General features: G+C 33.9%; 1 protein-coding gene and 1 long non-coding RNA gene across 2 annotated transcripts; both read right to left on the minus strand.

Moving 5' to 3' along the window:
• Positions 1-1743: 1743 nt before the first annotated feature.
• On the minus strand, positions 1744-9854 carry LOC135843561 (neuroglian-like). The gene is made up of 5 exons (XM_065361496.1): positions 9841-9854; positions 9293-9439; positions 2427-2614; positions 2034-2333; positions 1744-1948 (listed from the first exon to the last, which is right to left on the minus strand). Exons 1-5 carry the CDS (start codon positions 9852-9854, stop codon positions 1752-1754), a joined length of 846 nt encoding a protein of 281 aa, XP_065217568.1. The 3' UTR covers positions 1744-1751.
• A 38-nt stretch (positions 9855-9892) lies between these two features.
• Positions 9893-11573, minus strand: LOC135843519 (uncharacterized). Its single transcript, XR_010558335.1, has 4 exons — positions 11226-11573; positions 10869-11136; positions 10542-10675; positions 9893-10261 (listed from the first exon to the last, which is right to left on the minus strand). It is a non-coding gene; the product is annotated as an uncharacterized LOC135843519 (long non-coding RNA).
• Between the last annotated feature and the right edge of the window lie 5582 nt (positions 11574-17155).

The following is a 17155-nucleotide window of genomic DNA, read 5'->3' on the forward strand; positions in this document are numbered from 1 at the left end:
AAATCGATTCAGCCGCTTATGAGATATGAACGTTTAAGTGTGTTTCAACGTTATGGATAAGCTGAAATTTGTGTAAACCCTTATATCTCGCAAACGGCCCACCCCCAACAAACAGACGGGGTGGTTAGGGTGTGTAGGTTGAGGATTGGTGCGCCGGAGGTCGGGTGTTCGAATCCCGCGCGAGTCAATATGCGAAATTTTTTGTCGATTTTTTGTTAATTTTTTTGTTAATTTTATTCGTCCAAAATTTTTTTGTCATAAAAAATCAAAATTTTTCAAAAATTTCTAGTGTAATTTTTGTTTTAACAAAAAACATTAATTTTTTGGTAAATAGCCAGTAACTTTTGATAATTTTTTTTTTGTGTGAATTAAGTAATATTCATTTTTAGTAAATAAAATGATTGTTATTTTTGGAGAATTACTCGTAATTGAAGTGGGTCGAAAATTTTGGTAAATTGCTTGGGTAATTTTTGTTTTGGTAAATTAATGGCGTAATTTTTGGTAAATTGGTATTCCAATTGGTAAATTTTCGTAAATTACTGGGGTAATTTTCAGTTTTTCGCCAAAGTTGGTTGAAAATTTTGGTAAATTACTGGGGTAATTTTTGGTAAATTGGTAAATTTTAGTAAATTGCTGTGGTAATTTTTGGTATTGTTAAATTAGTGGGGTAATTTATTTTGTTGAATTATTGTGTCAACCTTTGGAAGTAAATTACTGGGGTAATAAAAAATTGGTAAATTAGTGGGGTAATGTCTGGTAAATTACTGAGGTAAATGTTGGTAAATTGCTGGGGTAATTTTTGGAAAGTTGGAAAATTGGTAAATTAATGGGTAATGTCTGGTAAATTACTGAGGTAAATGTTTGTAATTCGCTGGGGTTATTTTCGGTAAATTGGTAAATTTTGGTAAATCTGTAAATTTTGGTAAATTGGTAAATTTTTGTAAATTGGTAAATTTTGGTAGTTCCGTAAATTTTGGTAAATTGGTAAATTTTGAGGTAATGTCTGGTAAATTACTGAGGTAAATGTTGGTAAATTGCTGGGGGTTATTTAGAGCAAAGTCGGTTGATCTTGCGAACTGCGCAAGATGTTTTAAATATACCTACATTGATTTCATAAACGAGAACTGCCAAATATGGCTAACTCAAATTGAAAAATATGACAAATTTTTGCAAACAACAATTGTCCAAAAATGTCAAACTGTTTTTGGATACATAATCTACCTCTATGATTGCTCAAACTAGGTATTATAAATTAATGTATTCAACGCATTCACATTAGCACGTGAAGAGCACTGTAGATTCAAACAGGTGTCTACACATAATGCTGTCATAGTGCTACACAACCATCCTATTTGAAAACAATCATCATGTGTTTTATACAGACGATATGTAGTTATGTGCTAGGTACAGTTATTTATTTATTTATTTTTTTTGCAGATTTGGCGATTATAAGAAATTGTTTCATAGGTCTAGTGATTTGGTTTACTCACAGCTGTCAAACACAACGTAAATTTCTGCACGGACAGGTTCAGTGGTTATTTCGTTGATAGCCTTACACACAAATTTTCCTGAATCGAGGTAACTGAAATCTCTACAAAAATACATAAAATGCAACATTATAGGTATCACCGTATCATATTTCATTTTTTTTTTTTTTTTTTTTTTTTCATTAGGCGCTAATTTAATGCTATAGAGTTTGTAAATGATTAGGTTCGAAAGATTCCAATGTGTACACCTACTATTATACCTACTCACCTAATCTCCAATACTTTTCCACCGTCTGAAATGCTATAATGACCATTATTTATTATTTCTTCATATCCTTTCGTGAATGTAACTGTAGGAGAAGGAACGCCATCCACAGGGCATGCCCATTGGAAAGGCTCATGAAGGTTAACAACAGCAGTTTGGGTTGATTTGCTTTCATCCGTGATTCTAACCCGCTCAGCTGAAGAATAGGAAACAGAAACGCAGATATTCGTAATGAACCTAATCAATAATTTAAATGTGTAGGTATATACAGTCTATTTTACCAGGTTTTATAAAAAGGTATGCTTCTTTGTACACATATCCGTGAATATTTGAGGCGTTACAGCCGTAATTTCCAATATGAATATCTTTCACTACATCAATTCGAAGAGTGTATTTTCCATACTGATAGTCTATTTTGTAGTCTACATTGAAAGGCCATTCAGCTATGGGCTTGCCGTTGAAAATCCAAGTATAGCTTAAACGAAAACTGAAATCTCCATCTGCGGCAATGCAATAAAATTCTGCAGATCCATTTAAGGTAGTATTCTTTTCTTGTGGTGTTTCGATGAAATATGGCTTGCCTGGAAAACAACGTGTTCCACAGGTATTCAAACCCAGTGTACAGAAATTTCCATAAAGTAAGTAATCGTAAAATATGTGGTCATTGTGCTCACCAATGTTTACAGTAAATTCATTCTTCTCATATATTGTGTGATTTTTGTGCACTTTGCAAGTGTATGTTCCAACGTCTTTCTGCCTGAATACGTTTATTATAACAATGCTTCTAGATTCGACTATATGAATGTTATCCTTGGATTCTAATTTTACGCCATCTTTCTCCCACGTGATGATAGGAAATGGGCTATAAATAAGCATGAATTATAAATCAATCACCATAGCATTGTTAAGTCGAATTTGCCCAATTCTTCCAATATTTAGCAATGATTAATAAGTAAGTATAGGAGATATTGGAGTAGGAAATGTGTTTAAAGACAAATTTTCCCTGAAATATGCAATTTGCGAAGTATATTTCCCAGATAAAGTAGGCGAAATGACCCTGTTCGCAGATGAATTATTGTTGAGAACTTCTGAAAAAAGCACTGTTTTTGGCTATATGTCAAAAAATACATTTTCTTCTGACGTTATCAAAAAAGCCCTAATATTTTTTGTAAAAATGAACAAAAACCCCTGTAGATGGCCAAATGGCCAAGAGACAAGCTCTCTAATCCGTCACTTGTCGACACGACATTTGTTGACACCAATGTCAATAAATGACGAGTGAGAAGTTGATATCAAAATCATCTGTCATCTCCCTTCATTTTTTGTCTCACCAAGGTCTCAACATTGGTGTCATTTTTTTGAGTCCAAAAGAAGCAAATTTTGATTGAAAATGTGATAAATATGCCCAAAACTCCTTTTATGATTCAAGTAAAATTATTCTCAAAAATATTTCACCCTAAAAAATTTTTTTGAAAGAAAAAAAGTTGCCCTGGGTAGGGATTGAAGGTAGGTTGCCACTCACTTCTGTCACATTCTCTTACCACCAGTCCATTGCCGCTGTTGAGTGGAGAGGCCTTAAATGAATATTCAGTCCATCTTATTCTGGACTTAGAAAATTTTTCTTATTGTATTGTCGACTCAGACATTGACAAATGAGTCGGCAACACTTCAAAATTTCTAAAAATATTTTATAGATCTTGTAATCGAGATTATCTTCCTCATCAATATTAACCAGATGGTTGATATCGATTACAAGATCTACAGAAGTATCTACTTGATTACAACATCTTGTAGATACTTTTGTAGACCCTATAATTGATATTGAAATCCAGGTTGTCTTGTCGATGTCAAAGTTGATGATGATTATTAGATCAACAAGAGTAACTATACAAGATCAAAATTTTGTAGATGCTTTTGTCGATCTTATAGTCGACATCAACTTCGGATCAACAAGACAACCTGAAATTCAATATTGATCATGAGTCTACAAAGGTATCTACAATATATTGAAATCTTGCACATGACTGTAGATACAAGTGTAGACAGCAATGACAACCATCAGCATTTTCATCATAGTTTTTGAAAATAGTGTCAAATTTTAATCAGTTACCTTAAACATAGTCAGATTAACCCCATTATGGATAATGTTCCGACTTTTTTCAATCAACAATCATGTAAAATCATGCTAATACTTTTGTCAAGGGCTATGCGGGAGAATACCCAATTGTTGAAAAATTCCAATTTCTGTCAAAATTGTAAAGAAGTTGTAAGAGTAGGAATTATATGCCTTAAAGCCACTACCAATATATGCCAATATATCGCACCTCGGGAGTAATAAGGTCACATCTCAAAAAAAATCGATTTTGATGTTTTTGCATTTTTGGGGTTTGCATGACCCCCCTCGACCAAAAATAACACTTTGAGTCGGGTATGCTGCTTAGATCATGTAAAAAATGCAAAGGGCCTAACTCAAAATTTCTACAACATTGCAAGTTGTTTGGAGTTATAAGGTCACATCTCAAAAAACTCCTCTTTCTTTGAGTAAAATTCGCACATACAAAGTGTCAGAAAACAGTTTTGATAGTTTTGAACGTTTTTAAGATGTAAAATAATTACAAGGAGTGTATTTTTGGTAGGTTTGTTCCAAAACAAAAAATTTTTAAAATAGAACATTTTTCAGAAAAATTAATTTGCATATATATTGAAATTTTAGTTTTTTGAGAAAAACTCAAAAACTAAGCGCTATAGAAAAAAACTAATGACATTATGTCGATTGGAAATTTAATTCTCTACAATTTTGTTATCATGAAATTTTTTTTGGACGCTTTTTTCCGCCTCCAGATCACTTTTTATGAAAGGTTATAACTCAAAATGTTTTCCAAACATTGAAATATTTCCTCTTTAAGAGTTTATTTTTCGAAATATTCTTATGCTAAATGAAGGTAGGATACCCAATCTTCAAATTGGCATGCTTTTCATTCCTCACAATTGATTATAAGTTGATGAAAATAATGAATCAAGTTTTTATAAAAAAGAAAATCACTCTCCTGTAAAATTTCACTTTTTTGAGATGTGACCTTATTACTCCCGAGGTGCGATATGTGTTCACTAATGTCAACCCTTCACCAATTAGGTAACAATAGGCGTGGTCAAGGTATTCTTTTGGCCAAGTAGCCAAATCAACTACCTAGACTTGTCGCAGTTGTACAACAACAAGAGTCGCGAGCTGACAAGTTAATAGTACCAGTAAATTCTTGGGAGCTCAGGCCCTGGGTTAAAATGGTTTTTCAATAGATTTAGTTGTTTATTTTGACTAAGTTTTAGTTGTGTTAAGTCATACCTATCCTTGTAATTCGCCAGATTACATTGTATTTATTTTGTGTAATACGAGTTTGAAGTGCAACCGCATATTTTGTTCTTTAGACTTCTTTCATGATAATTAATCGTGTTATGGTACTCTAAGCACGCGCCTAGCTGGGGTAAGTGTTGTTTGGTAGCTTTGCTCATCTTTCAATTACATGTTAGGGAACTCACTAGGTAAACTGCTCTCTGTGATAACCCCAATCGCAGTGTACTTATTGTTAGTGTTGCTACGTATCATTCACTCCCTATCTGGATCTTCACTTACGGTACAGATAGGGCTAACAATTATTATTTATCAAAGTTTCTTTTTTACAGAAATTATTTAAAAAAATTCCAACTTTTGTCAAAATTGCCAAAAAGTCCTGTTTTTTGCAAAAATGTTCAAAAAATTGTATCCCGAGAATACCAAATTGTTGAAAAATACCGATTTTTGTCAAAATTGTAAAGAAGTTTCTTTTTTTACAAAAATTATCAAAAAAAATTCCAACTTTTGTCAAAATTGCCAAAAAGTCCTGTTTTTTGCAAAAATGTAAGGTACAAGCGTGGCCCGACTGCTTAGCAGTTATTCGCGTATTTCTTGCCTTAGGGTATATTAAGATCATCAACCCTTTAAGTAGAAATACGCGATGTTCTTATAAATTCACCGTAAGAGGGGAAATGATGATAATCATCCATATGATGAGAAATGCGCGATCTGTCCGCGATTGATTCTCCCTCTTCTAAAGAACCACCCTTATACCGTTAGCGGGTGATATTTGGCAGTCCGGGGGTAATTTGGCAGTCTCTCATACGGAGCAATATTATTGCATACTGTGGGACTGATTAACACCCAGCAGAGTGCTATCACACAGTCTAGGCTTCCCAAGTCCACAAATGATAATTTAGAACGAATACCGCTTTTCGAGATGCATTTTAAGGAAATTGAGAGTAAAATTTTGAAATGATGTTAATTGTTATTCAAAAAGTCACCTTGGAAAGTTACCTCTACTGACCAAACTGGTGAAAAGTTACATTGGCGAGCGTTACATTTTCATACGCAGAATTTTATCCTCTTTCTAATGGTATACATGAAGTTGAAGTTATATTGGTACCAACACTCGCTGTAGTTGGTTTTTTAGTTGAAAACGTGTGATTTTCGTGTTGAAAATGCCAAATTACCCACCGTGACCCACCAGATTACACCAGATTATCATGTAGTGCCAAATATCCCCATCGCCGTCTAATTTGGCAGTTTTTGCGCGAGGTCTCCGCACGCTAATACCGTCAACTCTGGGGGTAAGTTGGCACCCCCATTCTACTCTACTAACATAGACGATCATTTTAAGCATATATTTGCCTATGTTATCTTCAATTATACAACCTACACAGCGCGTCAAAGTTGAAAACCTCCAGAAAAACCTGCCAAATATCACCCGCTTACGGTACTGGAAGTATGGTAAAGTAGGTGGTCCTATAGGAGCGATGTATCTCAGGTAGCTAACAGGTACATTGCGAAAAATCTATCTCTGTACTTAGCATTGGAATCCCAGGCTCTCTGGAGCTAAGTCACCCAGTTAATGTGTCGATCTTTTTCTACATATTAAGATGATAAACGCACAGGCATCTCGCCTGTGTCTTTCCTTTACCGTTTGTACCACTTCTAGCGTGGAAACTTCAACCTTTTAACGTAAATAATCTAAATTAATTACTTTTGGTTTCTAACATTGAATTGTTCCTGGTACTCGCGATGCTGGGAATAATTCATCTAAATTACTCGAATTCCGTGAATACTGCGAATACTGCGAAGAACTCTTTATAAATAACTCTAAAAATGTTGCTTAAATAATATTTGCGAATAACGTTTTCTAACTCGATTCAGTCATGTTGATATGAGTGACTGAAATAACTGCAGTGTCAGTAAGTAGTAAATTTGCATAGCCCATTAGCAAGGTGTAATGCGTTACATCTTGCGATCCCCATAAATTTGCATGATTATTAAATGTGTTTATCCATTTTTTCATAATTGTGTTAATTTCATGTGTATCTTCCTTGGAATTACGTATTTGCGTAATTGCCAAACCCATGATTACTTGTGCTGTAGATTACTTAGAATAAACATATTCAGTACACCTTACAAGTATGGTTTATTTCTAGTTTTATACACCTCTTTGATGATGTCTAGTTGGAGGATTGGAGTTACCCCAGTGTCCGAATTGAGCTAGTCTGGACATAGCAAATATTCCCCTCTTAGGGAATATTTCTTAACTTAACCACCTATAGAGGGATGTCGACCCTATTCCTCAATATCACTAATTCTAATCCCCCCTATATCAAAAATGTTCAAAAAATCTTATCCCTAGAATATGTAACAAATTGTTGAAAAATTCCCATTTTTGTCAAAATTGTGAAGAAGTTCCTTTTTTGCAGAAATTATAAAAAGAAATCCAACTTTTGCCAAAATTGTCAAAAAATATGTATGTTTTTCTGAAGTGAAGTCAAAATCCTAAAATTTTTTGCAGAAGTCACCAAATTAGTGGCCAAAATTTCGAAAATTCCTGCTTCTGCCAAAATTATCTTAAGAAGTCCTTGTTATGTTTTTGTCAGAATTTTTTTTTTGGGGTCTTTATAATTACAAGATTACACCCGCCCGTAGACTGAGGGAGGAGAGTTAGATTTGGTTTGTGAGGTTGGTGTTTTTTATAGGGAGATGAATTTTTGTATTTCAGAGGGATCGTGAAGGATAATAGTGGGGTTTTCTTTTATTTGTAGTGAAAGTCTGTTTTGTGTCAGTTGAAGACAGTTGAAGAGTATGTGTTGGATGGACATGGGTTCGTTTCTACAACATTGACATAGGGGTTTTGTTTCTTTTAAACCTAACTTTTGTAAAAATTGCCAAAAAAGAACTCCTGCTTTTTTCCAACACCGTTAAAAAATCCCGTTGCCAAAATTGGCAAAAATTCTTGCTTTTGCCAAAATTATCCTAAAAAGTCCTGTTTCTTGCCAAATCATCGTCAAATTTTTTTTTTGCAATAAGTAACCAAAAAAACGTGTGTTTTTTTGTCAAAATACTTGTAAATGAATTATTGTAAAAAAAACTTCTGCTTTTAGCCAAAATTCTTGAAACTCCTGCTTTTTGTGAAAGTTGTCAGCAAGTTCTACTTTTTTGACAAAATATTATAGGCAAAGACCTTTTTTCAACAATGTTATCCAAAAAAAATTTTTTTATCCTGAAATGGTCGATAAAATCTTGTGTTAGCCGAAATAGTCTGAATGTACAGCTCTTGCAGAAATTATCAAAAAGTCCTAACATTTGTCAGAATTTGTCTAAAAAGTGCCGATTTTTCCATTTTTAAAATCAATCATTGTAATTTTACATTTTTCCTCTCGATTTCCTTTTCTGTTCATTTTTTTCTAAACCTCTTCAAAAATAGAAAAATTTTGACCCAAAAAAAATGTGTAATTATACCTACCCACTTGTAAATAAAATTATGTCTACGTTTATCACATCTATAGATAAAATACACAAGCAACGTGTAATATATTTTTATCAGAATACTTAAAGGACCTTCAAAAATGCCAAAAAAAATGTTTTTCAAACGATTTGTCCCTCTTAATGGGTCAATTTTAGCCGAAAATATTTTTCCTCTCACTGTCTAGCCAAGTTCGGATTAAGTTGGTCAATTTTTTATAGTTTGTAATTTCTATTGAACAATATAAATAATTGTATAATTTATCATTCGGCTATTTTTGGAATCACTTTTTTTTCATTCGCTTTCATCTAATTTTTAACCAATTTCATGATCTAGAACGAATCTTAGATGACTTTTTAGTACAATTTTGGGATTTTTTTCAACATTTTTGAATTTTAGTAAGGTTTGTTGAACACGTGTGTATGGTACTTTTTGGATTTGAAGAAAATTTTGTTATAATTTTTGAAAATTGAAATTGAAATGTGTATTTTTTACAATTACTGATTTTGAGTTAGACTTCTGAACAATTGTTGGGTAATTTGCCCATTCTTGGTGATTTTTTGTAAGTTTTTACTTGCGATATTTTCATTTTGAAGGATTTTTTTTTGCACCAAGCATTGTGGAAACGTGTTCAAATGAAAAGAATGTGAGAATTGTAAGTGAATATTGCTCTGACTTCAATTTTAATTTTATGGTATTTTTTTATTCGCAAGAGTTCATAAACTTACTTTCCTCCATAAACGCAGAACAACTTCACCCTGGCACCTTTTTCAGTAATTATATTTCTTTGGCTCACGAATCGCCTTATAGGATCGCTAGGAGCAACTTCGTTAGATGATGTCTGTACTTTCAACACCGTTTCACAAATTCCTTTCCTGACAAAGGTAACAAAATATAAGTTTTTTCGTCACAGTCAAGCATCCATTTGCATTCGTAACAACGAATCCAGAACTTACTGTCGTCCAAAAACGAAATAATAGTAATTTCCAAGCGATTCAGCATTATTCACGGAATCATCTCTGCGTAAAATGCTCGAAAACCACAAACTACCATCTGGCAATGGGATTATCTGAGGTTCTTTGTAGATTTCTTGAGGTTGATTCTTAATTGAGTATTTGGACTATTTGGTGAGAAAGATTCGCAATGTTACTTAGGTAATGTCGATAAATCTAAGTTAGTAATGATGCCCAATTCGAATTTCAAACATATCGTGATGAATCATTCGTAACACTGCACAAAACCATCACCACAAATCAAATCCGAATTAAGAGCTCACAAAACGATCGTCATAATGTCAGACCATTTGATGAAAGGTATCTAGGTAAGTACCTTTTTTTGTTCGTTTTAAAAAATAATGCCAAATTTTTTTAATATATGAAATTGTACCTATGCAGATAATCAATTTGCAGATTAGATATGCACGTTCAGCTTGAACGAAATCATTAAGTGGGCAAAGTGTACTGTACAAGAATTAAGCAGGTACATGAATTTTCTAGTGCTTACTTTTCGAATCCAGTAACTGTTTTCATCGTTCACCAACTCCTGTGGAAGTTCACAGCTCAGAATAAATGGCTGTCCTTCGATGGCACCTACTCTCCGTTTTTCAGTACTCTTTTGAGGTATTTCAATATATCTGACCTCAACAAAATTGGACATCGTAACACCGACTCCATTCGAGACAAAACATTGATAACGACCTATGAAATGTAAATTATCTGTAAGTTTCCAATTATAGGTTGGTATGTACAAGCTTATGGTATATGCGATGATATGAAAATAATTATGAATAAAATGTTGCAATTCTTCATCATGAGAACAACCAGAAGAATTTTGTTTTTATAGTAAGTATGTACTTATTTTTGTTTCAGTTAAATCATTGAATTTTCGTATATTTGAAATTTTTATTTAGATTGTATTGTTTTCAAAATTAGATAGGTGAGTACTGTACTAGTGAGTACGTAAGTATATGAAGCTTACCAGCATCATATCGCTGAGCGCTTGGTATTTTTAAGCCGTATTTATGGTCAGTTTTGGAGTATTGACCAATCAAAACGTTCTTTGAAGTAATATTTTCACCATTTTTAGTCCACCAAGAAACCCAAGGCGTTTTTCTGAAAACAAAAGTTGATAATTACACGTGTAATAGCAAAGAATTCAATTCGTAGTGTACACCTGCTTCTTATCCATGTTTTGTATGGGTGTTCCAAGTGCAGAATTTTCTGCCCAGTTCTCGCAAAAAAAAAAAAAAAGAAATATAAATGAGCATATTTTTTTATCTACTTAGGTATACATAGAATCACTTACTCCTGTGATCTTTCTTGCCCTTTGGCAAGACAGGGGAGGAATATGGTTGAATCAACATAATAGGTGTAAACTTCATTATCTGGTTCGTATTCTAAAACTGGGGGCATAAGCTGGTGTTTCTCTCGGTTTGTTGTATCGTTTTGCCACAAATTCGAATTCACCATTACCAACAGGTAGAAAAGTAAAGAAAACTCTTTCGTCATTTTATGATTGAACCTGGTCACTTTCTATGAAAAGCGAAAGGCTTCGTCGCGATGAGAATGGATTCCTGAAACGAACAAATCATCAACACATTGACTAGGTAATTATTTGGGCATATTTCACCACAAATAATCGTATATTGAGCTATGAACTTACCTTTTAAATATTCAACAAAAACGATTGAAAACGCGAATCGAATAAAAAATCATTAGGCACAAAACAAACTATGTAAAATAAATTATTTTTATCGGACTTTAACCATGCAGACACTAGATTGTGGTAACGGTCTTATCTAATTACACTCCGGAGCAAGATGACTACACTCCACCTTGCATCATGGAGTAAGACTGTAGCCGTAAAATAAAACAAATAATGTATGGGTTTACACGAGTGTATTCGGCTACAGCAAATAATTCGTAAATGTGTGGGTTAGGTTTGGGCTTACTTTATAGTTTGAACCATACCTACCTATTATTTAAAATCATGCGAGACCTCGAACAAACATATCGTTGCTTTATTAGGAAAAGGTCGTAACTACAATTTTTATAAAAAATGAGATAGTGGTATCATTGGAAAGAGAATTTTGTCCTCTACATGATGCAACACTTGAAATTGAATTTCGATGTTTTTTGTTCTCGTAATAGCCGAAAACAAATGGTTTTAAATACATGTTTTCAAAACCATTACAATGAAAAGGTTCTAAATGATATTGTTTCTCAGATTGAACCTATTTCTTTTGATTTTTGTAATTTGTTGGTAAGAAAAGTCATTATAAACAAATAATTTCACGTCATTTCACTGACAAATTGCAGAAAATCAACCTCATCACCTTAAGGATATCGTTCCTGTGTATTTCTTATGGGCTTTTGATGAAAAAAGCTTGACTTAAGGGGAAAGTTCCTTTGTTGAATTTTACTTTTTTCAGTTCAGAGTTCCTCAAATAAAAAAATGAAAAATCAGTGCTACCAGGATGTTTATTTTGAAAATTAGCAGGAAAATGATTGCAATAACCAAATGTTCTCTTACCTCATCTAAAACTATCAAGTGTACTTGATAGAATGCTCTTTAAAAATTAAAATGCGTTTTCTGAGAAATCAACTTTCATGTAGTTACGACCTTTTCCTAATAGAGCAACGATATAAATATTAAAAAACCGGTTTAGTGCAAAAATTAAATAAAATGTAATATGAAAGCGAGATGTGTATTTGTAATGTAATAGTGATCTGTCGCGAAACTCAGTTATTTTCAATCGTGCACAACTGCATTAGCGGGAACCAACGAGGAACCTGTGTTGACTTTTTTTGGAGGGTCCCAAGGTCATTATTTTTGTATAATATGCTCGGTTTTGGGTTTGGATTCTTCGATTCTGCTTCGATTTTTTTTTTTTTTTTTTGCAGGTTTCCAATATTAGGATAGTTTTTCATTTTCGTCATTATTTTGACTTGGAATGAATACGCAATTCGTGCGTCATTTAATTTGTTTATTTCGTCGAATTATTTCTTAAACGATAAAAGAAATGTAGGCAGCTACCTATCACAATTTTTTCATCTTCATCAAACTCTTTAGTCTACAGTCCAAGTGCAAAAAAGTGTCATTTGAGTGGGCAGTTTTTGGGGACAAAAAAAAGAGTAGGCTTTTTGTTAGTATCTCATTAGCATTCAAGAAAGTGGACATTTCGGATTTTTTGGTCGGCACAATAGGAAGCTGGAGCCTCAAAACCCCCATTTTTCGAAGTTGGGGAGGGACAAAATTTTTTTTTAATTTGGTAGAGAACACTCTCCCGAGTATAGATATATTTTTTTTTGAGTGGGCTCCGGCAGAGTTGCCTTCCAGAGTTGTTTAAAGGCAATTTTTTGCCAATTTTGACACTTTTTCACACAAAAACGCCATTGTGGAAGTAATAAGGCCTTCGGGACAATAAATACGCACCAACATGATTGCATCCATTCATCCCACGCTGATAGAGACCACCATTGTCCAAAACGGCCGGCACAATGACCCGCGGTGAATTTTCAAAGTTACGCATCCGCGGGCCATTTCATGAAAAAAGTCGACTGTATGACTTTTCGACAACGTGACCGTGCGACCTATCAAAGTGGGTTAAAATTTTTCAAGAAAAACGAAAATCTCAATAAAAAATTTTTTTGAGCATTTCGTGAAATTTTTGAGCTGCAAAAATTGTATGAGAGTATGACATTTTGACGAAGTGACCGTGCGACCTATCAAACTGTGTTGAAATTTCGCGATAAAAACGAAAATCTCAATGAAAATTTTTTTTGAGCATTTCATGAAAATTTTGAGCGGAAAAATTTGTATGAATGTGTATGACATTTCAACAATGTGACCATATATGCGACCCACAGTGGGCTGTGAGCACCCTCAAAACGCCTGTAATTCAAAAACTTACAATGAATCCTAAAACAATGGTACAGTGATATCCTCCCTTATGTTTTTGGGGTCGCAGAATACGAATTTGACATTATTTTTTTGTAGGGGGGGTGAGGGGGGTGGAAACTTCAAAATTTGACAATATTGATGTGTGCTATGTCGAAATGTATGTTTTTTGAGGGTGTAGATCACGAATCTGGCAATGTTTTTTTCGTAGGGTTGAATGGTGGGGGTGAAGGGGGTAAAAACGGTGAAAAAATCAAAATTTGACTATAATGATGTGTGATACGTCGAAATGTAGGTATGTTTTCGAGGTTGTAGATCACGAATTTGGCAATATTTTTTTCGTATGGGTGAATAGTGGGGGATGAAGGGGTGAAAAATTCAAAATTTGATAATAATGAAGTGTGATATGTCTAAATGTATGTTTTTGAGGGTATAGATCACGAATCTGACAATATTTTTTTCGTATGGGCGAATGGTGGGGGGTGAAGGGGGTAAAAACGGTGAAAAATTCAAAATTTGACTGCTGGAATTCCTAAATAGGATGTACCAAGAAGAAAAGGTACCTGAAGAATTCAAAACAGCAATAATTGTAATACCACTGTTCAAGAAAGGTGATATGTCAAACCTGAAAAACTACCGAGGAATAAGTCTACTCAACACCTGCTACAAGATATATGCAAAAATACTGGCAAAACGATTTGCAGACCATGCGGAAGAAAAGATGTCAGAAAGTCAAAACGGATTCAGAAAAGGAAGATCATGCATTGATGCAAGTTTTACAGTAAAACTACTGATGGAAAAAAGGATCGAATACTGTGCTTTATAGACCTGGAAAAAGCATATATGATAGGGTCAATAGAAAAAAACTGTTTGAAGTGCTAAAAGATGAAGAGATAACATATAAAATGCGAAAGGTAATAAACAGCATTTATAAGAACACCAGAATAAGAGTATGAATTGGAAATAAACTCTCAGAACAAGCAGAAATAAACAAGGGAGTTCACCAGGGATGCTCACTGTCTTGTGTTTTATTCAACATATTGTACATGGATCACATGGTGAAAGAATGGCAGAAAATGAAGCCAAAAGGAATCAAGACAGACAGAAGACAGGAAATATCAACAGTACTTTTCGCAGATGATCAAGCAGTACTAGCCAAAACGGAAGATGACCTACAGAGATCAATGTACAATCTAACAAAGCCATCAGGAAAGTATGATATGAGAATATCAGCAGAGAAAACAAAAACAATGGCCTTCAAAGGAAAGGAACCAGTAAGAAGCAATATTGTAATAAACGGAAAAATCATTAAACAGGTCAATAATTTCAAATACCTGGGAAACACGATATCATACCAGGGAGAAGTAGATGTTGGTGGAAAGATTGCAAAGTTCCTGAGAGTCACAGGACTGATAAATAGGATCCTGAGAAGCAGTAAGGTGCGAAAAGAAACAAGACTGAAGGTGTACAATACCCTAGCAATACCAATGATGACTTATGGAAGCGAGGTTTGCGCACTGAAGAAATCTGATAAAAGAAGAATAACTGCAGCTGAGATCGCACCTCGGGAGTAATAAGGTCACATCTCAAAAAAGTGAAATTTTAAAGGAGAGTGATTTTCTTTTTTTTAAAAAACTTGATTCATTATTTTCATCAACTTATAATCAATTGTGAGGAATGAATAGCATGTCATTTTGAAGATTGGGTATCCTACCTTCATTTAGCATAAGAATATTTTGAAAAATAAACTTTTAGAGAGGAAATATTTCAATGTTTGGAAAACATTTTGAGTTATAACCTTTCATAAAAAGTGATCTGGAGGCGGAAAAAAGCGTCCAAAAAAAATTTCATGATTTCAAATTTGTAGAGAATTAAATTTCCAATCGACATAATGTCGTTAGTTTTTTTCTAGAGTGCTTAGTTTTTGAGTTTTTCTCAAAAAACTAAAATTTCAATATATGTATATTATGCAAATTAATTTTCCTGAAAAATGTTCTAGTTTGAAAATTTTTTGTTTTGGAACAAACCTACCAAAAATACACTCCTTGTGATCATTTTACATCTTAAAAACGTTCAAAACTATCGAAACTGTTTTCTGACACTTTGTATGTGCGAATTTTACTCAAAGAAAGAGGAGTTTTTTGAGATGTGACCTTATAACTCCAAACAACTTGCAATGTTGTAGAAATTTTGAGTTAGGCCCTTTGCATTTTTTACATGATCTAAGCAGCATACCCGACTCAAAGTGTTATTTTTGGTTGCAGGGGGTCATGCAAACCCCAAAAATGCAAAAACATCAAAATCTTTTTTTTTGAGATGTGACCTTATTACTCCCGAGCTGCGAGATGAAGTTCATGAGGAGAACGGCAGGGGTGACTCTCAGAGACAAGAGTCCCATCTGAGAAAATAACAGCAGATCTCGGAGTGATGCCAGTCATGAAAAAGATAAAAAAGTAGGTATAGGAAAGATTGGAGAAATCATGTCAAAAGGATGGAGGAAACAAGATCACCAAAACAGGTCCTCCAATATACACCAACGGGGAAAAGAAGCAGAGGGAGACCAAGGAGGAAACTCACTGATACCTCAGGCTCATCCTCAACAGGTTCCACACCACAGCAGACAGGCCAATAGGCCTACCGCTTATAAGGAAACGACAACGACGACTATAATGATGTGTGATATGTCAAAATGTACGTTTTCTAAGGTGTAGAAGGGGTGAAGGGTGGGGGATGAAGAATTTTCTGTTGGGAAGCTGTTAAAGTCCCAGTAAGAAAAAATTTGTAACATTTCAACGAAATTCAATAAGATTTTTCACTATAATCGATTGTGGAGGTCGCCAGGGCACTTTGGGGCAAAAATGGCAATTAACATCTTGAAATACACTATCTTAAGTATTACCAGCCACTATTCCAATTTATGCAACAGAGCAGGCAAAAAACGGGATTTTAACATAAATTATACCTCTATAATTACTTTATAAAAACTAAAATTGAGTAAATTGATGAAAAATACTTACTTACAGTTGAATTATTCATACTTGGTACATTTTGACATTCATTATAGTCAAATTTTGAATTTTTCGCCGTTTTCACCTCATTCACCCCCCCCCCACTATTCAACCCTACGAAAAAAATATTGTCAGATTCGTGATCTATACCCTCAAAAACATACATTTCGACATATCACACATCAATATTGTCAAATTTTGAAGTTTCTACCCCCTCACCCCTCACCCCTCACCCCACAAAAAATATTGTCAAATTCGTATTCTGCGACCCCAAAAACATAAGAGAGGATAGGTATCACTGTACCATTGTTTTAGGATTCATTGTAAGTTTTTGAATTTCAGGCGTTTTGAGGGTGCTCACACGACCTATCAAAAAGGGTTAAAATTTCACGAGAAAAACTGAAATCTCAATGAAAATTTTTTTGAGAATTTCAATTTTTTTGAATGACTCATTTCAATGTGTAGATCGCATGACACTTTTTCAAAAATTTCAAAAATTGGGAACCAATTTTGAGGTTTGAATTTCTTTAGAAATTCTCAAAAACCATTTTCACCGAAATATTTATTTGAATTTTTCGCGAAATTTCAACCGATTTCGATAGGTCGCGTGACTTATTCCCCTCAAAAAGTCTCCATAGTCATGATTATGAACCATTTTTCAGCTGAGTATAATGGTCAAAAATA

The sequence above is a fragment of the Planococcus citri genome, chromosome 4, assembly GCF_950023065.1.
Source record: "Planococcus citri chromosome 4, ihPlaCitr1.1, whole genome shotgun sequence".
Classification (NCBI taxonomy): Eukaryota; Metazoa; Arthropoda; class Insecta; order Hemiptera; family Pseudococcidae; genus Planococcus; species Planococcus citri.